This window comes from Helicoverpa zea, chromosome 21, assembly GCF_022581195.2.
Source record: "Helicoverpa zea isolate HzStark_Cry1AcR chromosome 21, ilHelZeax1.1, whole genome shotgun sequence".
Classification (NCBI taxonomy): Eukaryota; Metazoa; Arthropoda; class Insecta; order Lepidoptera; family Noctuidae; genus Helicoverpa; species Helicoverpa zea.
In genome coordinates, this window is record NC_061472.1 from 752,280 (window position 1) to 778,705 (window position 26,426).

At 35.6% G+C, this 26,426-nt stretch overlaps 1 protein-coding gene across 4 annotated transcripts in view; it reads right to left on the reverse strand.

Annotated features, from left to right (window-relative positions):
• LOC124640938 (LIM domain only protein 7) overlaps positions 1 to 26,426 on the reverse strand; it is a 193,060-nt gene that overhangs the window by 47,876 nt on the left and 118,758 nt on the right. For all 4 annotated transcript variants that reach the window (XM_047178902.1, XM_047178903.1, XM_047178904.1 and 1 more), the window contains one exon: positions 8,658 to 8,858. In XM_047178902.1, coding sequence (XP_047034858.1) covers positions 8,658 to 8,858 — 201 coding nt within the window. The remainder of the gene's footprint in view (positions 1 to 8,657; positions 8,859 to 26,426) is intronic.

Consider the following 26,426-nt stretch of genomic DNA (forward strand, 5'->3'; position numbering starts at 1 on the left):
CTCCTTAGAATTTGGAAGGTAACAAGTGAATATGATAAGCAGTATAGCCATTGGATGTAAGTATAGGTCAATCTACGTAGTTGCATGGTCAGGCTAAAGTACATTACTTTCAGACTTTCCTTTTCAGACCAGAATTCACGGCAGCTATAGTTCGGCCATTCAGAGAATGCGTTCCTGACACGTCGCGATTGAACTGACGACGTAACTACATTCATTGATTATTGATATAATAATGTTGTTTTAATGCTCCTCAATTGTTAAAACGGTAAACAACCAGCAAAAATATTTTTATCGTAACTGCAACGCCATTGCAAAGTTACGTCGTCAGTTCAATCGCGACGTGTCAGGAACGCATTCTCTGAATGGCCGAACTATAGTCACTCACTTCATCTAACTTTATGGAACCCCTCTGATAAATGTTATCGTCATCAACTTAAAACTCACAATCAAAAGCCTGTCCCTTAACTTTTGGATCCTTTCCTCCATTTTGAATCTCAGAATCCAGAATCGGAACAAATAAATCAACAGTTAACTTATTACTCCACTAGTTATGATTCAACTGAGCACATCATCTTGTTTACTGATGTATCTCACCCCTGAACTAGAGGTGAACCCAGGTTAGGGACGGAGACGAATGACGACTACTTATTTATATAAATGAACTACCTTCCGCCCGTGGCTTCGCCCGCGTAGAGTTCGGTTATATCGCGTTTCCAAAAGAATTCTTCAAAAGTCTGGGATAAAAACTATCCTATGTTCTTTCTCATGGTCAACTCTATCTCTGTACCAAATTTTATTAAAATCAGTTCAGTGTTTTGACGTGACATGACGTGACAGACAGACAGAGTTACTTTCGCATTTATAATATTATAATAGTAGGGATGCTAGTCTAGAATTAATGATGGATCTAGATATTCTAGATTAATTGGTATGTAAGTTCGCGGATGTAGGTTTAGACCTTGGGATAAATATTCCAGTTATTGATCGATTGATTGGATTATGAATCATGTGTTTCCTTATTAATTCTGTAGACGAAGAGAAAGGTTTCCACTGTTTACACTGAATTTAGAATTGCATACTCTTGTGGCTATTTAAAAACTGCAGTTTTTAATCGCCTAATAAGCCCTAGTGTCACAGTTTTCTGAAATATGACTGGTTTCTCTTCTCTCTCTTTTTTTGGCAACTCCTCATGCTCTTTTCTTTTAAGGCTTGTTTTTTTATTTACTTGGATATTTTAGTTGTTTATTTTACAGTGTTAATATCGACGGAATATCGAAAATTATTATATTTTATGGCATCGCACACAGGCTCGCATCAAGACGAGTTTGAGTACATTCTCTTCATATTTGATCGCAATGAAACATAAATTCCTACATAAACAATATATTGTATACCCGTAAATCTATATAGAAATAATTTTCTCTGCATTTACTATACATATTACGTGTGGCGGTCACGCTTTCTTCATTTATGGGCGCGGGAGAAAACTTCGATAGTATGTTCTTAATTACAATCGAGATTGTACCTTCTCGATTTGTCTTATGTGGAGTGATCAGGTGTTGACGATGTAGCATTGCTTATTACTTAACAGAAGATAAATATACTAAAATACACTACTCCTGTAGGAACTGAAATGTTGCAAGATAGGTCAGCAGTAATTGTTTTTATATCACTCTATTCCTTTTACTATCAAAAAGTATTGTAGTACAATCTGCATCAAATCAAAGTCAATCACGCCATTCATCATTAACAAATGTTTAAGGCAGTAATATCCAGTTAAAAAAACAGACATGCATGGTGTCTTCTTTGTAATAACACTGCTGAAATCTAAAATAGATCTACAGCACTAGATCTAATTCCAGATAAAAAATAAGCTTATGTAAACAAACACCAAAACGAAAGTCGGTTTTAGTGTTAACATAAGGAAGTAGACTTTCCGTCTGACCTCATCAAACTTCATAGCATACTCGACTATTTATTTTAACAGTCGAGTTATCGATAATCGTTACAGTTCTCGATACATCGAGAGAGTGTATCGTTCTGGCTGGCATGTCAAACATCGCGTGCGACGGTAGAATAGGTTTTTTTTATACAATTTCGCTTGCTACAAGTTAAACGCTGCTGTTTTGTGTGTCTTGAGTCATGAACGAAAGCGGGGATTGTAATGACGATAATTATTTGAACATGGTACCTATATTCATCGCCCTCTTGACATTAAGTATCCCAATTTTATTTAAGATCCGCGTAGCATGGTTTCTCCTTCCAATTTGAAGAAATATTTTAGATGCATATTAGATAGACCATTTATGGAGAAAGACTAAGCTATATCTTTGATACGTGTGCGCGATACAGTCCCCTGGTAAAATAAACCACGTCTACTATTGGGTAGGTACGTGTATTATATTTATATGTGATATACTGTACTGCCTAATTTTAACATTAGCAAATAATAACGTATGACATTAATGTAGCGACTCTTTCAGTTTATAACTTAAACCAATCAACTAGCCTCGCAGAACTTAATAGACCTATTATTGAGTAGCCGCTAGGAAATACAGATATTTTTAAATCGCTCACCAGTTGCGCAACAGTCGTCTTAGCTAACGACGGCTAATGTCGGCTAATCTATGTAATGACCGCAAATAATGGTCAAAGTGAAAAAAGATAGAATGTAAGAAAATGTTAAGTTGTAGTTTGGTATTCTACGGAATGTTCAGAAGATGAGTTCTATTGGTATTTGGTATGTTATAGTTCGGCCATTCAGAGAATGCGTTCCTGACACGTCGCGATTGAACTGACGACGTAACTTTGCAATGGCGTTGCAGTTACGATAAAAATATTTTTGCTGGTTGTTTACCGTTTTAACAATTGAGGAGCATTAAAACAACATTATTATATCAATAATCAATGAATGTAGTTACGTCGTCAGTTCAATCGCGACGTGTCAGGAACGCATTCTCTGAATGGCCGAACTATAAGCGGTGGTTTATTTTTATCTCGCTGTTAAGGATGGTTTGGAAAATATCTGATGGTCAATTAAAATGTTGAAGGTTTGTTGATTTTGTATGTTTGTTTTATCACTTTATCCAAGATCTGATTTCACAAAAAAAAAAAAACAGCATCAATTACCAACAAACAAACAAAAAGGTTTAAAATAAGAATCCCGCGCATATCCGACAAAGGGCGGCTCGTTAGTCCGGCGGAAGTCGTCGCCTTGCATGCGTATGCGCACAACTTCCTCCCACCGGAGCCAGCGAGCCCTGTTATTGTTTTGTTGCGACGATTGAGGGAAGAGATAAGGGGAAGGTGACTTTATACATATGTAGAAAAGTGTCATTTGGAGAGTGGTTAATTGTTGGCGCTACTGTAGCAAAAGGGGTAAGTCTAGATTTGAAAAAACTTATTTGTAAAATAGTTCAGGTGTACCTTTTAGTTTATAAAAGTTCTTAAGAAAAGTCATCTGCTGTTCTTCGTATTCCTTCTCAATAAACAACTTCTATTTTTATCCGAAAAAGGAGGGAGCTCTCAATTCTGTTTTTTTGCATAATTTTTTTACATCTCCTTTGCCAAGAGCTGCATATTTTTTAATTACCCTTCACGACTCTTCCTAGCTCCCTACCTTCACCCTCCACATATCGAATAACCTCCACCCTCCATAGCTGTCGGCAAGATGGCGGCGACATTCCCGCCAATTATGACATGCCTCACATGTCCGAACAATCTGTCAACTTAATAATTGCCTACAGAATGGTAATGGAGGAAAAAATTAACTATGTCGGCCAGGTGAGATGGATGTTTTTTGTAACAAGAGTTGTTTGTTTGCGCACTGATTTGGAAAAAGAGATTCTGTACTTATGAATGAAATATTGAGTCCGCTCAACGCAGTGGAGAAAAAGTGATGTATGTGTGTTGTCTGTTCTCACAACGAGTCTGATATAAAGTAGTTAGGTACCTACTGATTGACTTTAAGCCAAAATACTTGGTTCTTGATTGAAAAGAATCTTACCTCAGACATTGCACATTGTATGTTAGATATAATTATCGTCGTAATGTAAGAGGGCGTTAAGTAGTAGGACAGTAATTATTACAAGAAGCATGGGTGTATTTAATTAATGTACGAACCTACATAATGTACCTTTAAGTACTCCCACCAGCGAATGCATCAGAACACGTTACAGCCTAGCCATATCTGCGAGTCATAAAATGTACCAAAATACGGCCGAGCAATTTTCGAGATACGTGGGACAAAAATAAATGTACCTAAATATAAAGTAAGTACAGGTGGATTTTAAAGCAAGTAAGGGTGGTTTAATATGAGAAACTTTAGTAATATTTGACTACAATTATTTTGCAGATGATGATGAATTATTTTAAGGTGTGACAGAAATAGCATGATGTTCGAACAGTCCATAAAGAGTGGTGTTTCAGCATTCGGCTGTCTCGTTATTAAAAAGGAAATTTTTAATTTTGGTATTTATTTATTTTCCAGCATATAATTTACATTTTTAAATATTAAATATAAAAATAAAAAACATTTAGACAAAAAAAGGAAATAATTATTACAGAAATCCCCAGGCGTTGTGGCGTCATAATGGTTAGGGGATTAACCAAAGTATGATTATTAAAGAATCATTGTAGCTCTGAGTTACTAATTTGAATGGTATGTTTTGGTATCGAGATACATTGAAATATAAGGCAGGATATTACTAAATGCAACCGGATAAAATATTAAATAGTAGCCCCTCAGGAAGTGAACGAAACCTTATAAAATAACGGGAAGGTGATGTTGTTCTTTCTAATGAAAATATGCCTTTTTAGGGTTCCGTAGCCAAAATGGCAAAAACGGAACCCTTATAGTTTCGTCATGTCCGTCTGTCCGTCTGTCCGTCTGTCCGTCTGTCACAGCCGATTTACTCGGAAACTATAAGTACTACAGTGATGAAATTTGATGGGAATATGTGTTGTATGAACCGCTACAAAAATATGACACTAAATAGTAAAAAAAAGAATTGGGGGTGGGGCCCCCCATACATGTAACTGAGGGATGAAATTTTTTTTTTCGATGTACATACCCGTGTGGGGTATCAATGGAAAGGTCTTTTAAAATGATATAAAGTTTTCTAAAAAACATTTTTCTTAAAGTGAACGGTTTTTGAGATATCAGCTCTCAAAGTCGTAAAAAGTATGTCCCCCCCCCTCTATTTTTATAACTACGGGGTATAAAATTCTAAAAAAAATAGAGGTGATGCATGCTAATTAACTCTTTCAACGATTTTTGGTTTGATCAAAGTATCTCTTATAGTTTTTGAGATAGGTTGATTTAACTGTAATTTACGGAACCCTTCGTGCACGAGTCCGACTCGCACTTGGCCGGTTTTAATTTTAATTCTACATAGATGCAGCCAAAAACTTGGATACCGTACATTCAATCAAAACAGAACTTTGTCCCCCAATACTGTAGTAACTTTTAAACTAACGGAAAACGTGTAAAATATTTGAAACATTAATGTCAAAATACACAACAAACAAAAACACGGTACTTTAGAAGATTTACGAGACATAAATCAATACCCACAGAGCTATTAACTAAGGATTTTGAAATCGCTACATGTGGAACTAAATAGGTTTTTGACAATGCGCGGGCGCTTGATTCTGGGTCTGACAATATGGCGGAAAAAGGTTGCTATTCAGATTTTTAAATGTCAATAGCTAAATCCAGCTATTTCTACTGATACAAATGACATTTTTATGAGGCACGGTTTTACCGAAGGAGTGGGATGGAGTTGAATAGGTTATCTTATCTGTTTGATAATGTCTGATCTGAAAGAATATTTCCAATTGGACCAGTCAGTTCCTGAGAATAGTGCGTTCGCGCAAACTGTTTAACCTCATAATATTTGGACAGGATAGCTTTCCTACATAGATTGAGCAATGAACATATTAATAATGATACCTATCGTAGGTCTAATGCAGAACCTTATTTTCCTAGCTCAGTCAACAAGGAGACACGCTCAACAAACTACCTACAAGGGAATAATATTTGCAGAAAACTTGGAGTTGAAGTAAAAACTGTAAGTATGGCGATTAACCTGGATTGGGCGCTTTCCAACTTCATCGGAAGCCGACCAATTAACCGCCATTAGGAAAAAAGTGAAAAACTTCACTCAAAGAGAACACTGAATTATTTTAACTGCATCCATGCATCCGTAGGGCTGTCTAAAAAGGATTTTATTCCTTTACAATGTTCTAAAGTTGAGTTTTTAAAAGTTGAAGACGATAATTTCAGGATTTGAAAAAATCTTTCCTCGTTAAATTAGCTGTTAGCTATCTGAACAGGAGGAAGGCTTTTGGCTATTTTATACTACTTTGTGGGACAAAGGGTCAAAGATGGAACATCAAGATCACGTGTTTATTTACCATTAACCTACCTACACACAAAATAAGTAAATTACGTAAATCAATAACCATAGTCACAAACACAAACAGTAAGTAAACTTGGAGCAAATGACCGCGACGACTCAAGCACAGCCAGGCTATAAGCAAGTGATACTTAACCCAGTACTTAGTTATAATTACGTAGGACTGGTAAGCAAAACGGTTGACCGATGAGTTTTCTAAGTATTTGTGCTAGGAAAATGCTGAGCTGAGAGGCTAATGTATGTAGACCGAGATAAGAGAATTAAACTAGTATCTTATATTACGATTGCAATGTATTGAATGAAGTTGATGTTTGGAATAATTTGGACCATGAATCAGCACTTATGCAAATGAGGATTACCAATGGTCTTGCCCTACTTCCTAAAACGTTTGTGGAGAAGATGAAGTGGCCTAATATCTGTGTTTTATTTGAGAGTGTTGTTGGATATATTTTTCATCCCACCATCTCGGAAAGAGTAGTTTTATCCTTTGATATCTGAGCGCAAAAGCCGTTTTTATCCTCTAGAGCGGCAAAGTGATTTGAATTTAGAACATCGTGTGCAATACTCCATTTGTGACAATCTTGATAAGACTTTTCAAACAAATACATATTAAACAAATAAAATACTGCTTAAAATAATTATTCAATTAATTAAGTAATTTTTATTATTGTTTTTACAAAGATTTTTAACGTCGTTTCATTTTTAAACTGAGTTTTCAAATAAATGAACTTTAATAGGTACTGCTTTTTAATTTGATACTCATATGTGCGCGCCATTTTGTTTTTTGCATTTAGTAATTTCCTCGATGAGGTGGGATGAAAAGTTACGTGTTGCACTCGAGTGCAAAGATTTTTCACCTTGAGCTCTTTTGATTCCCTCGCTATCGCTCAGGATTCTAATTATTGAAACACTCGCTACGCTCGTGTTTCAATTTTAGAATCCTTCGCTTGCTCGGTCATCAAAATTGAGCTCGCGGTTAAAAAGCAACTTTGCACTCTTGTATAACAAATAACTATTGTTGAGCGCGACAGAGGGTTGCCATTTTTTAACCGACTTCCCAAAAAGGAGGAGGTTCTCAATTCGTCGGGATTTTTTTTTAAATTTCAAAACACCATGTTAATCAGTAAGGGTAGTTTGGTCCTGAAAGGTCACCGTAAGTGCCAAATTCAATTTTTATTTCTTACAAAAATTGATTCCAACACAGTCGGACAGCCCTAAGATTGGCACGAAAATCTCGCTTCCTTATTGATTCACTAAAACTGTCGGCAGAAATAAAACTGTGGAGAATTTTTATGGTGATTCGATGTTACTGAGATATGCTGGCATGCATGCATGTTGCATACCCAATACGTTCCCATGCTTTGAATATAATGGATTTGTCATCATCTTAGTCATGGTGATTTTCCTTTGTAGGTAAATGGTGCAGCTAGTATTGGATATTAGAGATGTGGAATTTCCTAAAGGGCAAAGGTAGACCATAGTATAGGTTTCCTAGGATCTTTATTTCCTATGACGAAGAAGTTTCAATCACGTAATCATCATCTCCCGAACCTTTTCTACGAACTATGTTGTGGTCGGCTTCCAGTCTAACCGGATTCAGCTGAGTACCAGCGCTTTACAAGGAGCGACTGCCTATCTGACCTCCTCAAACCAGTTACCCAGGCTAACTGATACCCCTTGTTTAGACTGGCATCAGACTAACTGGCTTCTGAGTTTCAATCACGTAATCCAAAAGTAATATTTTGAAACGAACTCAAAGTCATCCTGAGCGTGCATATCTGCAATGTTTTTCAAACTTGTAGTCATGCATTCCGTAGATACGGATCTAATATTTTTAGGCATCAAGGTCACTTGTTGCATGTCTACTTAGGCTCATTCATTTATAAAGATATAATCGAACATTGCCAAAATAGGTCCGGTGGGAGTTAATGATATAAATTGGTTCCTTACGTAATGGAATGTCATAAGAACGAAAATGTAGATCAATTTAATGCTTTTGTCCGACTCATCGTCAGCATGGCTTTTTCTTAAATATATTGAGGTCGGCTCACTTGATACCTACAGCTGAATACCAGTGTTTAACATGGAGCGACTGCCTAGCTGACCCCTTAGCTGGTTACCTGGGCAACACAATACACCTTGGAAAACTGGAGAATGGCTGGCCTTTGTCCTACTTTGGGACATTACTGGAAAATTTCGCTCCGGAAACTGCTTACTGTTAAGATAAGATCTACTCACCGACTGCCAATCCTCCTGCCTCTCAATGCGGGCAGGGTCAGTCCGCTTCGCGAGCTCTGCTCTCCTCAACTGCTCCCGAGCCCTGCTGCCCAGGTCAGCCGGCCCCACGCGCACGAACTGCAGCGGGTTACCAGCTGGCTTGCCCGGGATGACGGCTGCTGTGTGCGGCCTTGTCGCCAGGAAGTCGGCGCTGTCTGTTGTCTGGAAATAGCAGTTTAGTATTGTACATTTTACATAAATAAAATTGAGTGTTTGAGCAAATAATGCTCATACTACAAAATTAAATGCGAAGACAAAGCTTGGATCTTCTACATAACAATGTGAACTTTGAAGTGGGAAGGGATGTTGAGTGTTTAATTTGGTCAAGGTTTAGACGGGATTATATGGGAATTAATTCGGTTTAAACAGATTCGTATGAAGAAAACGGTCACTAATATTATGTAACCTAAGCTTAGATTATCTAGTTGATCTTTCAATTTGAATAGCAGTTGCCTAACAGCGATTACCACAAAATATCATACGGTAAATAGATGTAACATTTTACTAGGCAATACTGCGCAGATTATTACAAACAATTTAAATAAGAGAAATGTGTGCTCAGTCAGAAGATGCTGCGACACAAGTTGTACATGACAACTAAGAGAAATGGCCGGCATAAGAACACCTGATGCTAATACTAACATTTTAACGTTGAGATTCTACTCGTACGGAAAGAAATCGAAAGTACCGTGTTTTACGTAATTCACTCATCTCACTTCTAAAGTACTTTATATTATTCAAAATTATACCTACATACGTGTGTATGAATGTAGGAAGACAAGTAATGGTGAAGAAAGTAAGGAAATATTTTTGAAAATAGCTGCTCATGCGTTTATGGACAGAGATGGCAAATGTATTGATAACCACATGTTGCTCGCGGTTTTACACGCGTTCCGGGAAAATACTTCTTGGTGCCTATAACACAATATACAACGGGGTATTTTCAAAATTGGTTAAGTGAATTCGTACGTTACTCTCTGCCCTTAACGTCACAAACTTTTTTTTTTTTTTTTAATTTTTAATGGCATGGCCCTCTAGCGTCACAAACTTTACCTCTTAGTAAGACAGATAAAAACAAACATGTTTTAGTATGAACGTTAAACAACACATTTTAAATGGTCGACAATCAGTCTAATAGAGGTGTGGTCAAACGAAGATTTAATCGATAAACCGCTATCAGTAATTACAATGCATCATTACCACGCGTCCAGATAAAAATAATCACGCAAGTCTGACGAATAATATTAGGAGTTAGAAAAATATGTCAGACATTTCCGATAGAAGGATAAAACAGGCGGATCTGAATCATGAGGAAACGAAGGTATTTTAATGGAGTCTAGCATCATGACTAGATGATTATATTTCAACTAAAGGTTACTTTGAAGAATGTTAATAGTTTTGCAAAGCTATTTCTTAATGATTGCTCATGATATTTGCTTAGAAATTCTATTTTTGGTAGTTTGGTATTACTGAACTTAGTCTCTGAATGGGCACATATAGAGGCAAACCTTTACTTGTGAAGATTTTGCAATAGGTGCAGTGAATTGGCAGTTTACTGCTGCAAAATGTATTTTAGGTTGTTTGTTTGTCCATATTTAATATGCTAATAGTTTTTGTATGTCAACTTTTATTTGCTAGACATTCTGATAGCTAATTGTTATATAAGAGTTAATCATCTAGGTCCAGGTAATTAACTGTGTGGAGGGTTAAATAGGCAATCATACTACGTAAAATAGTGGTATTCAGAACCGTACAATTCGACTGTTAAACGATCCTAACTAAACTTAGGAAAAAGCATTATGATGATATCACCACTGGCTGAAATTCATAACTGGACCATCTCTAGTCTTCTTATATATCTACATAGTTGCACTCGGAACAATTATGTAAAACTTCGTAATTATTACTCAACAATTTTACGGTACGCCACAGAGTTAACAAGCATGTAGACACGAAATTCGGACATAATTATTTCGATGTTATCATAAGATCATGACAACGGGTTTTCTTGTAATTTTTTATCTCGATTCGTAACGTCTGGACCGTAGTTAATTAGTAATATTCTGAATTTGATAACGGTAAAACAAAAATAATGATAAATAGCGTTAAATTGGTATTTTGTGAAAGTAATTACTTGTTTTTAATTTTAATCGTAATTTGCATGAATCGATTGCATTAGTGAAGGGTATCGTAAAGTCGACAAGTTTGCAATTTCTGATTATTTATTTCAGGTGGATCGAGTTAAAGATGTTCAGTTATAAAATCTTCATTTAACACCTTTATATAACTATTAACATCGCAAGCTGTCAATCAATATCGATATAATAATATCGATTACAGTATTTTCTTACATGTCGCGTAAGAACGCGAAACTGTCATGGCGGCGTTATAAATGACACGAGCTTCCCTCAATTATTGCACATTACTTTCTATGTGTACTTACGTAAACTAATGACAGGAACTGGCCTAGTTTTTATGAGCTGTAATCTATATTATTATTTTCCGTATGAGGAAGAATTTCTTTAAGAATCTCGAGATTTTTTTAATGAAGTTTCTACTGCGTTCCTAAGTCGGCTTGTCAGACCTGCAGAGCAATTTTTAAAGTCACCTGTATGTATAAGTATAATACGTAAGGTTTCATCATCGGGATCTATATTTGCTAAGTCTAAAGTCACATAGAAAGAAAGTAAAGTAACGACTGATGTAACACTAGTATTCCAATCAGACAATTTAATACCTACCTACACCGAGTGATTTCTCAAAAATGATGTCATACAAATTGCACGGTTTTTAAATCACGTCCAATTTAACGTGTTAGGTCAAAGATCCAATGAAAAGTGTCTGTATTGTATCACAGCACCTAGAAAACTGACTTCCATTTGTCAAAGCATAAAAAATACATGTTTTTATATTTCTTTAACTTTCTGTTGAGTGGCAAAACATGGTACATGCATTTAAGAGTCATCACGAAGCAACCTTTATTTAACAAATGGGAAAGTCTTAGAAATATCTGTGCTGACAAACTGTCAATAATATTTTTGATACGCGATATTGTGTCTCTTAAAGTATCGAACGTGTTATTGAGTATTTTATTACGTCTATTAATAGATCTTTCAAACTAGCTTTTTTTTTTTAATTTCAAATAGGCTTATAAAAAATCTTTCGAAAAATCGAGCTAGTTGCACGGATCCAAGGAGTGGGTCACATCGGAAAGAACTGGCAAGAAACTCCATAGACATACTTAAAAAAAATATATTGTTTGCAATAAAAAGTTTTTACATACACCGTGACTTTTTAGTCGTCTTACAAAGGTGGTCCACTCAATCTATCCGACATAAAATACCACTAGACACGATTATTAATTTTATAGCCTTACTTAATTAAGATAATAGGTGCAAAGAAAAATACTGAAAAAAAAAATGTTTACGTATCAAACGGTAGGTATTGAACGATTAAATTATTCAAATCTCATAAATATATATATATTTTTATATGAACGTTTACTAGTCATTGGATACATGAAGTGGGCTGCCGTTGTAAGACGACTAAAACGTCACGGTGTATATCTATGTTTATTAGTTGCATAAAATTGCATACTTCAATAGCCCATTTTTAAACTCTTTCCACCTTAAGAAGCTTTAACCATAGCATCGTCCCAAACAAAGTTAACGGTCTAAACTTGGTACTAAAGCAACTAGGTACTTTTTAAGACCACAATTTACAATAAAGTGGCATAACACCACCACGAATTACAACATGTTACCACGTTGTTAAAGTCACCAATAGATAACGAGGAGAATATCAAACAGGCAACAATAGGTAGTCCAAATCTCCGCCATGTTTATGCTACAACCACAACTTCCTACAGCGCACAGTGTGTTATTTAGCCTTAAAAGTTGGCCAAAAATATTTTTTGGTTTTAGGGCCTTATATATATACTTTTTATTCGATTTAACATGAAAACACAATAAAACAACCAATTATTTGCATATATAACTATTTATTCGTCATCACTACTGTTGTCAACAATATTAATATTTGTTATGTCACTTTCGCATAAAAGATTTACAACATCTGGCAATAATTTCTTCTTTTTTCTATTTGAGTTACATCTCATACCAGTTAATAAAGGATCAGAAGTCAATAAAAGTCGGTTTAGTATGTCCATGTTGCACTCTACTCGCGAGAACTTTCTTGTGAAGTTTAGTCTGAATGTCCTAATATTCTTGTTGCGAGCTTCTGCTGCTTCCTCTGACAGTTGCCCAATTGGTAGTATTGCTTCCTTGATGACAGCTGCTCCATGAACAAGAACTTTGTGTAATGTAGGGGACATAGGGTAAAAATTATATAACGACACATAAAGTTCGGCAGTTTCTTTGCAATATTTTTCAAATTGTTCCACATTTATTTTCATACCGGAACATAATGCATCTAGAATTACTTTTAAACGATAAATTAAATTTTTATCGACTCCTGTAATTTCTGCTGAAATTTCATATTCCTCGAAAAATCTTCTGCTTGTGTTACCGTCATTTGTGTTACCAAAATTTGCTTTAGGCGTGTCTACTAAAAGTCCAAGTTTTTCTTTGAACTGGCTTTGGATTTCTTTTTTTCTATCTTCCACCACTTGTTTCTCTTCGGCAGAAAGGCGAACATTCCACTTTTTAATGGGTAGCCTATATGCCACATGCAGCATCGTTTCAAAAAATCTTATTCTAGCATGCAATAATGACAGCCCAAAGCTGAAATTCTCTTTTTTGCATGGCCTTTCCATTGATAAATCATTAAATTCTGAAATAGTAGCTTCACAAATGTAGCACCTCATAGTTGATTTGGTATGTGTTGCTGCATTGCATACCTTGCCATCCACCATCGTAAATAGCATCTTATGCTTTATAGAAATGCCATTTATATTTGTACTAGTGAGTGCTGATATCTGTGATTGGATATAATTTATTTCTTCATTAGTTACGTCAGTTGTTTCTTTCACAAAACGTATTCTTATAGGGCGACAGTAGCGAGGTGACGATGGTGTTGGGTTTTGCCACAGAATTTTTTTTTCAGAGCCGTAAAGTAATTGGAGTGGAACTGTTGAACTTTGAAATATATTGGCATCAGAGTCATCTTCAAACTCAAATTTCATTTTATATTGTATTTGTTGCGAGCCGTCACAACCCCACTTACTTATTAATATTAATGAGGATTTCTCTTCTTCACTTAAATTTTCTACAGCTTTTCCCAAAAACTGTATCAGTCTTGATCCTGTGTGATCCATCAACTTCTGAACTAGAACTTCAGCACATGTCTCGGTCACACGATGAATTTCCGGATAGCTATCTTTTTTTGCTTTTTGAACAATAGAATAACACGGGAAAAAATTTGGGTTTGTCTCACGGACTCTTTGATATTGAGTTTTAGTTAATTCTGCTTCTGTAAACATTGACAATGCTTGTAACGGTGATAATTGACGAGGCTGATCTTGCTTTTCAACACTTTCTTTAAAGGCTTTGATGTATTTTTTAGCTCTTCGAGGACTTTTCGTAAGGTCTTTAACAACTTTCGAAGCTTCAACTTTGCCGGCCTGTCGCATTTGCATTTGTGTTGCATACGTTAATTCTGCTAAATCTTTTGACCTCAGGTCTTCGGTTTTCCGTCTTTTACTTCTTTCACTTGATTCTTCAAATGATTTTTGAGGACGCCCGGGGCTAACTCCTAAAACAAACAAATAGAAATATGTTATAAAAAAAGTTACATTAGTCATAATGTAAACAATAGCGAGTTTGCAATGTATTGTGCTTCACCTACCTGCGCTCGGTAAAGTTATTGTGTCTCTTAGCCACGTGGCATTTTTTTCTTCGAATCTCTTTTTGTTTTTTTGAGCTGCCAACCATTTTTGTTTAAATTGGTGCTTAACAATGGACAATTTGTGTTTAGCGTCTGCTATTTTTGGATCGTCTTGAAAATAGCCTTTTAGCACTTCGATTTCCATAAGCTTAAGTTTTTCGTCAAATGATGACCCAATTGAGTTTTGGGCAATGTCATATAAGTATTTCCGAGTAATCATCTTCATGCCAGAAGGTCCTATAACAATTAAAACGTATAATGTTAACAAAATAAAGAAGATGGATCAAAATTGCCCCACGTCCTATAACAATGTGACGTATCTCAAAAAAAGATAAAAATGTTAAAAAAAATATGGCATACTCTCTAATTTATTTTTTTCACACCTTCATACGAAAAAAATGCTTTAAAAATGGTTCAGGCGCTGTTATGAAAACATCGTTCATATGGACCATTTTATCAAATATTTTTTTTGTTTGATAGGGTATACCACACAGTTGGTCCCATAATCATCAGGTCAGGATCAGATTATGGAAACCCTGAGAAATCCAGGGCAACTTTTAAAAGTTGTAGGCATGCGCAGGATAAATACTTTACTATGAGGTGTATGTCTGGTAAAACTATGCAACAGTGAAGGTTTGGAGCTGACCTGATGATGGAGACGAAAGAAGGTTGAGGGAACTCGACAACTGAATTTTTAAACTACCTCGTATTTGGTCTTATATTATTTGTATTGAATAGACCTTTGCAACAGTGAAGGTTTGGAGCTGACCTGATGATGGAGACGAAAGAAGGTCGAGGGAACTCGACAACTGAATACCTCATAGTCAAGTTTTTATCCTGCGCATGCCTACAACTTTTAAAAGTTGCCCTAGATTTCTCAGGGTTTCCATCATCAGATCCTGACCTGATGATTATGGGACCACCTGTGTGGTATACCCTATCAAACAAAAAAAATATTTAATAAAATGGTTCATAAATAGTCCTATGAACGATGTTTTCATAACAGCGCCTGAACCATTTTTAAAGCATTTTTTTCGTATGAAGGTGTAAAAAAAATAAATTAGCGAGTATGCCATATTTTTTTAAACATTTTTATCTTTTTTTTGAGATACGTCACATTGTTATAGGACGTGGGGCAATTTTGTATGGATTGTGATCCGTCTTCTTTGTACCAAATAATATAGGCCGCTAGAAAAAAAAAATAACACAAAAAGGAGCGGTTTCGTGCGGCTACTTTTCTTATGAGTGGATAATGAAATAACAACCTCATATTATAACACAAATTTTAATGTTTAGAAATGTTCAGAAATACAACAAAACCCTTTTTGAAATGCACCATAAATTATTTTTACAACAGTTAATTAGACCTGTGTTTACGGCTATAAATACAAAAATCTACAATATATTTTTTTATAAAATTATGTAAATCAGAAAGTACATACCTGGAGTAGACCCATCCATCACAAAAACTGACACAAAACCACTCCACCAAACAAAAACAAGAGTATGGAAAACACCGAAATAACAACGTATCGCAAAATCACACGTCTGGCGTAAGCGAGCTGTAACTTCCGACTGGCCGCACGAGGCGCTGTATTAAGCTACCGCTTTAAGTGTTTTACTATTGGTTGCAGTGACTAATAAGCTTTTTGGCCAGATACAATTCTAGGTAGTTAGCGGAAAACATAAAATTCCATTATTGGCCAACTTTTAAGGCTGAATAACACACTGTGCAGCGGATGAATACAAGTTATTTCATTTTAAGTGAAGTGATGTAACTGCCTACCCCGAGTTGAGGATAGCGTAATAATAGGCTTAGGTGCAGTACATACTGTGGAGGAGTTAGAAAAAATTGCAATGTGTCTTATGTTAAAGATTTACCCCCTTACTTATAAAAATCTCTAATCACCTTCTTAGCAACATTTTAACTAGGTAATCACTACTTAAAGTCTTACGTAGTGATTAAATGTTAGTTAAGACATGCTTAAGCAACGTTTATAAGTAAGAATTTTCTTAAACAGCCCTTCAGTATTACTTATTATTTAATTCACGTTTATAAGTAAGGCTGCTAATGTTAAAGAGCTGATGAATTTGATTGTATGAACGCGCTAATCTCAGATACTATTGGACTGATTAGAAAAAATATCTGTATCAGTTGGCCCATTTATAAAAGCCTGTTAATCTTCTAATAATTTAAACTACAGCGTGGAGAAGTTAGCAATCCGCTATAGCTAGGTAATTAGAAAAAGCTCACGTTTAGTCTCTGTAAACGAGTAAGCAGTATTTTCAAGTTCAAACTGTTCCAAAATAGTCTACCATGACTCGACCCTAAATGAGTCAGCTCAAAATTGGCAGCCAAAGCTATGCACATTGTGTAAATCGTCCTTTACTTGTATTACATAAAACTGTAAAACAAATACGTAAAGTAACTAAACATTCTTATCACGCGAGTAGTAAGGAGGTCGACTCGATAAAACTTTACGATGTTCTTATTTATTTATTTTACGTTGTTAATAAATATTTATTACTGTTAGTTTGGTGATTAATTGTTTACTTGTTGACCTCTGTTGTAATTGATTATTGTGTGGGAGTTACACACTTATTTTTTCTCTTAGATAACGTACTGCGTTGAAACATTAAGTATATTTTACAACCTTATACCAATTCACTTTCTTAAGGACTCGCATATTGATTGATATATGCTTCAGTGTTACTCAATCTACCAGTATATTAATAACTATAGAATACAATAATACAAGTGACCATCAACTTTAATACATTGTCTTTACTTTACCGTGGATTACTAATTTATCGATGACGTTACTACGTATCCTACAGTTAGAAGTGTCGAGACTGCATACAGCAATATTAAGTCTAATGATTTCATAAACAAATGCATCCACAAAAGGCAGTGATATGGTTGGCGCGTCTCATAAAACATGTGATGTCTTCCACGGGCCATTTAACTTGCAGATTGATGCGTGATTTAAGCCTATATATCAACCTAGGTATCTAATCATTTGCCTGTCTTTAGAATAAGTAATTTTTGATTAATTTTTTTAACCGATGGTAAAGAAGGGTTATGTTTTTGGTGGAATATTATCGATATTAGATCGATTGTTTAAGTCACAGCTCATCATGTCATTTGCGGTCTTAGGCCACAGACAAACGCCGGCAGTGCACGCTACTATTGCGTAACAAAACAATTTCTTTGAAACAACTGTTTGGATACCGCGGTACTAAGAACAGTGAAAGTCCATAAAATGTTAGAAAATATTTACCAACAATCTGACGACGGCCGTCAAACACGACACTTTCACTATCAATGGCAATTACGAAACAATAGATATCGCTTCGATCACGCCCCTAGATCACGTTCGATAATATCGATTTAAATCATACGCGGAACTTTTAACTTACTTTTAAAAAGAAAGCGGAATCCCGTGACAAAGTTCACACTGGCAGCTGCATTGGGGATTTTAAATTTAGAACATGCAATCCGTTGGGCGTTCTATATTTCCGTTCGGTATGCGTGTTTAAATTTAGAACCAGACTTAGTTCACTGTTCGACACTGTCGTTTGTCACTCGCTCGTTCTATTTTTAAATAATCAATCGAATTATTAAATCGATTTTCAGTAGATCGTTTTGTTTCATGTATCGGGTGCGATGGTTGAGCGTAAACTGAGTTGAGAAGTGACTTTCGCGGTTTTCCAAGCTACCGAGTGATGGGTTATGGGCAGAAAACAAACGATATTTTAGGATGACCAGGGATTTAATACAATTAAAGTAAATACAGTATTGTCATGATGCCGGCAGAACACAGAAGGGCAGAAACAATTCCATAGAGTGACGTTTTTACAGAAATGTCAAACTCGAATGACATAATAGTTTGCGTTTACAAATAAACTTCAACACTGGCCCTTAAACCAATACTATAATGTCTAACAATGAAACACTAAAGATTCTAAACTAAAGATTCACTAAATAGAACACTAAAGAAAACATTCATTATATGCACACAGAAAACAAAGTTACAACTTCTTGCAAACCATATCTTTAACAATATCTCATGACAAAACAATGTAACAGTACATAAAACAAACTTAAAACAATTTCAACTTCACAGTAAATTCAACTCTGTTACAAACTTAACATGTAATCCACTAGACAAAGGTTTTGTCAGTATGTCTGCTAACATTTCTTTTGTACACAAATATTTAACATCAATAGAACCCTTAGAAACATGTTCCCTAATAAAGTGGTGTCTAATATCAATGTGTTTAGTTCTAGCATGAAACATTGAATTACTACACAATTTCTGTGCTGACTGATTGTCATTAAAGATTGTGACTTTAAAAGGTTTTTGGAACAATCCTTCTAAAAAGTTACATATAAATAGAGCCTCTTTACAGCTGTCAGAGAGACACATGTATTCAGCTTCTGTACTCGATAGAGCTACAGTGCGTTGTTTCCTACTCTCCCACGACACTGTAGAATTTCCTAATTTGAACACATATCCTGTGTAGGAGCGTCTATCTTCGCCACGTGCCCAATCAGCATCAGCATAAGCAGTGATAGTTAAGTCACCTTTAACAAAAGATAATCGCAGGTCCTTTGTACCTTTTAGGTAACGAAGAATTCTTTTAGCCGATTTCCAGTGAACTTCCGTAAAACAGTTGTTATATTGACTCAAATAACTTACGGCGTGTGATATGTCAGGTCTTGTACCAACTGCAATATACATCAGGGATCCTATTAAACCTCGATAGTCGTATTTACTGTTATCAGTAAGTTTCTCAGACTTCGTTAACTTAACTCCTGTTTCCATGGGAGTGGATGAAGGTTTACAATCTTCCATCTTATATTTCTCAAGAACTCTTTCTATATAATTTATTTGATCAAGAGTTATATTGGATTGAGTTTTAGTCAGTCTCATTCCCAAAATATGACTGGCTGGTCCCAAGTCTGTAATTTCAAATTCCTTTTTAAGCTTTTCTTTAAATACAGTTCGCTCTCGCGATTTTGGAGTAGAGAAAAGTAAAATATCATCAACATAAAGAGCTATTATTATAAATTCACTCTGTATTCGTTTATAATAAACACATGGCTCTGAAGCAGATTTCATAAACTTACAAGTTTCACATAGGACTTTATTGATCTTTTCGTTCCAAGACTTAGATGCTTGTTTTAGACCGTAAATTGCCTTATTAAGTCTGAATATTTTATTCTCTTTTCCACTGGAAACAAAACCCTCAGGCTGTTCCATGTAAACAACTTCCTTGAGATCACCATTCAGAAAAGCTGTCTTCACATCGAGATGATCAATGTCCATATTGTATTGAGCTGCAATGGCTAGCAATATGCGCAGACTGGAGTACCTCACAACAGGTGAGAATGTCTCCTCATAGTCAATACCATGTTGCTGTGTGTACCCTTTTGCTACTAATCTTGCTTTGTATCTTAAGAGCTCACCATTAAGTCCATATTTCTTCTTGAATACCCATTTACATTTTATGGGCCGCCGTCCTTCTATACGGTCAGTAAGAGTCCAGCAATTATTGGAAATAAAAGATTTATACTCATTTTCCATTGCTTCTCTCCAATTCTCAGCTTCCGGACCAGATAGGGCTTCTTTCACAGTCAGCGGCTCGCTTGCGACTCCGTTCATACCAGCGATATGAAGAGCAGACAGCATGGAATCATTATCTTCGTCTGTCTGTGTACTAGAAGATGTGCTTTCTTCTTCCTCATCTGGAACGTAAGATTCATCCGCAGCAGCATTTGATGTAAAGCTCTCATCATCACTCTCAGAATCATTTATTGTAATCATACTAATTCTCTGTCCATCCTGGTTAGTATCTGTGTCATCAGAATTACTATCCAAACATTCATCAGTATTCAATGATTCTGTTAGTGGCGATAGTTCAATGATGGATTCATTCTGCAATTTATCATCATTTGACACATTCATAAACTTGTTTTCAAAGAATGTTACATCTCTTGCTTTTATACACGCTGTTGGATTATCAGGGTTTATCAATCTGTAACCCTTGCTCTCTTCACAGTAGCCCACAAATATTAATTTCTCTGCCTTTGGATCCAACTTTGTACGATTATGTTTTTGAGAATATGCAATACAGCCAAATATACGTAAATTTGAGAGTGATACCTTTTTATTAGTCCACTTCTCCTCTGGTATACATCCCTTGACTGCTATGGTTGGTGAACGATTTTTCAGATAGACTGCCGTGTTTACAGCTTCAGCCCAATATCTCTTTCCAAGGCCAGCATCTTGTAACATGCAGCGAGCTTTCTCGAGTATGCTCCTGTTCGCCCGCTCTGCAATGCCATTCTGCTGTGGGGAGAAGGGTATGGTTGTTTGATGACGGATACCATTTGCCTTCAAATAATTCTGAAAAATCAAATTAATATATTCACCTCCATTGTCACTACGTATTGCTTTTAGGTTTTTATCTGTTTGGTTTTCTACCAAACATTTCCATTCTTTGAATTTACCAAAGACCTCTTCTTTTCTTCTCAAAAAATAAACAAAAGTTTTCCTACTATAGTCATCTATAAATGTTAAAATATATCTAGATCCACTAAAAGATGAACAAGGCATTGGTCCACATAAGTCTGTGTGAACTAATTCTAATATATCAGTGGCTCTGTTGAAACTTTTCTTAGGGAAAGGTAACCTAGTTTGTTTTCCCATCACACATGCAACACATTTCTCGAAATTACTATCATTAGAATAAGTAATATCAGTAGCCATACCTTTATTCAAAAGCTGCATGCTTCTATGGTTAAGGTGCCCCAGACGACGATGCCAGACTTCCTGTGAAGCCGTGCTACATTGCTGTGTAACTAAAGCCTTTTCAGTAGTATTAGTAACATCACTACTTGAAGTAACACCTGACTCTGTTTCAGTAGACTTTTCTACTAAGCTGCATCGTATGGGAGTGGATTCAACAACATCTAGCTGATATACACCATCACAAAGTGTAGCAGAGGCCACAACTACCTCACCATCATATATTTGACAAGTGCTAGTACTAAACACCACTTTAAAACCTTTTCTAACCATTTCACTAACTGATAACAAGTTTGCTGTTAAGTTTGGTACAAAATAAACATTAGAAATTGTCTTTACATTACCATTTCTCATTTGTACATGAACTGTCCCTTGTCCAGCAGTTAATAACTTGTCACCATTGGCTACTTTCACTTCCAATGTTTTATCATTCACAAAATCACTCAAGACTGATCTGTCATGACACATATGGCCTGTTGCACCACTATCGATGTACCATGATGTACTATTGATGTTTGCTGAAAGTGCGGTAAGTAATGCCTTCGAATTATCTGTATTTGTTTTAGGATTCTTCTTGTTTACATTCTTCGGGCAATCCTTGATAAAATGTCCCGTCTTTCTGCACTTGAAACAAACAGGAGGCCGTTTGCGTGCAACTACAGCTAGAGCACTCTCAGTCCTCTCAGTCTTATCATCTCTTCGGATGTTTTCCTGCAACAGTTTCCCTTTGACTATCTCGCTTAACAATTTTACATTTGAATTTTCCATTGCCATAATCAGTGGGTCATAGTCCGCAGTAAGTCCGCTCAACATGATGACTGCTACGAAGTCGTCTTCCAAAGGCGACCCTATCTCGCTCAGCTGTTGTGCCATTTCCGTGATTCTGTTTAAATATGCTTCCATGTTCTCACTATCAGACAGTTTGGTCGCGAACAGCGTTCGTAGTAGACCAAGTCTCCGGCATAAACCCTTATCCTCGTATGCTTTCTGCAAATTTGTCCACGCTTCGTGTGCAGTCTTCGCGTTTCTAATGTGTGGTATCGCTGTTGGCTGTACATTCAATGCAATTTTAGCCAGCGCTTTATGTGATTTCTTGTTATCTTTGCCATCGTCCGATTCAACGCAGTCCCATAACTCTTCGTGTACCAAAATCATTCGCATCATGAATTTCCACGAGCTATAGTTCTCGATGCCTTTAAGTTTCTCAATAGAAACAAAATTTGAGGATCCAGAACCCGACGAGGCAGCCATGTTTTTTTCTTTAGTGGACATTTAGAAAATATCCATGAACCGGTCTCAGAAATCTCGCGAAGTACGTGAAAATATATTGATATAATTTATCAACAATATCCCTGGGCCCATAACCTGATGGGTTATGGGCAGAAAACAAACGATATTTTAGGATGACCAGGGATTTAATACAATTAAAGTAAATACAGTATTGTCATGATGCCGGCAGAACACAGAAGGGCAGAAACAATTCCATAGAGTGACGTTTTTACAGAAATGTCAAACTCGAATGACATAATAGTTTGCGTTTACAAATAAACTTCAACACCGAGAGAGGGGAAAGTAACGTGTTGTGATAATTAATGCATTATTTTAGCTGTGGAAACAAGCGCACTTTAATTGATACGTGGCTAACCTTGCGTGTTTTCTCATCATAATTTGTAACGTTTTGTTCATTTTGACTGAGTGGCTTTACGTTGATGGTTTATGATAACGTTCAAATTGTTTTATGAATGAAATTAGTTCGAATTATTGGTGTATTTATGAGAAATATTGATGCTGTTAACTATATTGTTTTCTAATCATGTAATAATTAGAGATTGCGTGCGTACTTGTTGAGTTTTCTGTTGTCAATCAACGCAGCGCCTTGACTATCTTAATGAATGCAATTATTCAATTAAATCGACTTCTGACTTCAATCAGTTTATCTTAATCAGGTTTTCGCATTCTACTGGTCATAGGCCTCTCCCTAGTTTTTCTTCCGCATTCTGTTTTTAATTGCCATAAAATGATACTTAATTAAAAGATTAAGCTAGATATACTTTTTCAGAAATTATTTTATAGTGAAATAATTTGCTCCTTCATGATGAAAAAAAATATGACTTTTGTAACCACTGAAACTCAAATAATAAAACTACTTACTACTTTTATATTTTTAAATGTTTTTTTTTTCTAAATTAAATATTTTAAAATGTACAAAATATGTTGAGAAATAAATAAATGAACTAACCCAAACTACTACCTAACCTTTGGAAATTCTATGTGATTAGAAAACGAATTATCAAAATTTTTCTTCTAATATATTAAACAGCATTCTAACCAGCCAGCTCTCTTTCAGCACAAAACAAACAATTTACCAACAAGTTTATAATTACTTGTACAAAATAATTGAATTCCTACGCGACAGAAAACCTCATTGTTTAAGTCCGTAGACTAGTTCTTATGATACTTTATATCTTGTTAGACCAGTCGGCATTGTTATAGACGACATATTGACAGATTTATATATAGCTGCCTTGTTAGTTTGTCTACTCATATTTTATGTTATAGTAAAGTTGGTAACATTGTTTACTACTTATGAATATTTGTGACGGAAAACCCTGTAAAATCTAGCGTAACCGTGTCTTATTGTGACTATTTGGCTGTAATATTTTTATGTAAATGATTGCGTCAGCGGCTATAAAGTATGGAAAATTACGTGGCCCGAACCATTACTATTCAAATAAATAAAAATCTCTTACCAATAGACAACAGCGACACAACACTAGCAAATCTTCAAATATCGACTCTAAATTCAAATATTCAAATCCTTCGAAATTTAAAACAATTGTCTTCTAAATGCAATCGCTCAAATCCTTCGAAATTAAAAAATAGTGTTCCAAATTCAAACGTTCAAATCCTTTAATTCGAAAAAGGTCTGTCCTAAGCCTAGTGCACACTCGTACTGGTGGTATTACCGCTACCCACTGCGTGCACTTTCTCCAAAATCGTGAGTGTTTTGTTAAAGGCCGCACGTAATGTACATGTACACGGCATTTTCATACCGTGTATTGTGAACGTGGCTTTACTTACAAACGACTGTTATGTATCGACTTATTGGTCGAACTGAATTTGAAGTGGCGTTAGCGCATAATATGGGAATTAAATTTTAAGTAGGTAGTAAAGTTGTGCTAGATTTATTGGGTGAGAAATGAAGATTAATGACGTTTAAAATAGTAATATTTATTAACATTCAGAACACTATAGTTAAGTATAGTTTTTTTTTATGTTAAAGCTCAATAAAGGTAAAATATTACCACTACCAATGAGTTACTTCACTAAATATTCAATTAAAATATTCAAAAGTTTATTAAAAATAATAAAAAACACAACTAACGAACTAAAAACTCATCAAACACACAATAAAATCTACGTGCGCATACGCACCCATGGGCCATGCGACAACTCTCACCGCGTAATTTTTGTAATAACAAACATATTGATTACATTGATTAACTCGAGAACCGAAGATAAACCATGTTTATTACTTATTGGCTGATTAAACATTATTATGAAAATATTTTGAGAAATCTTGTGAGTAAGAGAAATTATACATACAGACACACGAAATGGTTATGATTGTTGTAGTTAGAGGCGCAGTTTGAGAACATTGTGTGTTGAAATAAAAAAGTTGCCATGCTCAAAAAGAAAATTAAAAAATCTGAATTGTAGTGTTGTACAAGTACGTACGTTTGTATGTTTTCTACTTTGTATGCTAAATCTACTGGATTATTTTTTATGAAACTTGGAAGTAATTTAGCTTATGCATCAGAGTAACCATATTAGGCTTTTTATTCATGTGCGGGGTAGTTTATTTTAGTACTGACTAAAAATCAGGCAGTCAGCAACCTTTCTTTACTTACATTACATCAAAAATATTGTTTTTATATTGCCAGACCAAAAATAGGTATTTTGATTTCACACTTTCTTTGTGTCTTATGAGTTCCTGTGCTAATTTTCTTGGTGTACAATAAAATCTATCTATCTATCTAACGTGTCAGGGTCAGTAACTTCGACTCCTGACCCGTGCGTTACGCAAGCGATGTCACCGCGTGGGCGCACGCGCATAGCGGCCGGTATTAATGAGCCGATGCACGGAGATAGCTGCGATATGGGCTGGCTATTTTAAGAGGAGATATATTTGGACGGATGAAAGGAAAATTAATTATAAGATCATAATTTGTGTTATTATTTAACGAACTAGTGAGTGGTCAAATGGGTAATAGGCAATTGTTCTAATGGGGTAGTTTGTTGCGCCACTTCTTCCCAGTAAAATCAAATTTTATGTAGATAGTGGTGAAAGACGAGTGTTTTGGGAATGATATCAATTTGACATTTGGAAATGGCTCTTTTTCCGCATATTTTGGTGATCTGACGGTTGATTTTGATCAATGCACCACATAATGTATCTATGATCTATGAAAATCATTCATGACAATCAAGACTTTTCCTTAACGTGTCATTTCCATCGAGATGTTAAAACATTACTTATGTAATATTTATCATACAATCAATACACCATATAAACATATTATACAAAAGGATATATCTACATAAATAAATCTACGATAGTACATCACATATGAATCATGACCCCACATCACTTTGGGGGTCAAAGTTCGCCAGCTGAGAAAGTGCAGGCTATTGGAAACTGCAGATATCAAATATCTACTTGCAACAGAATTTGATACTTTACGATAATTTTGATGTAATATTCAGATATTATGGATATGTTTAAGGATACAGGAAGTTTGTGAACCTATGAACTTAAATTTCCTGAGCAAGGAAATATGGTATTCATTACCTCGATAATGTTTGAATATTTTCATAGGCATAGAATATTGTTTATTATTATAACAAAAGCATGCATAACTAGTTAAATTAATATTTCATACTAGCTTCCGCCAGCGGTTTCCACGCTGCATGAAAACTATTAAGGCGACGAATTGATAAACAATAATTTCATAACCGGCACGCGCATCTAAGGCGCCAAAAGGGGACGGAGCGTCTGAGCGGGGCGAGG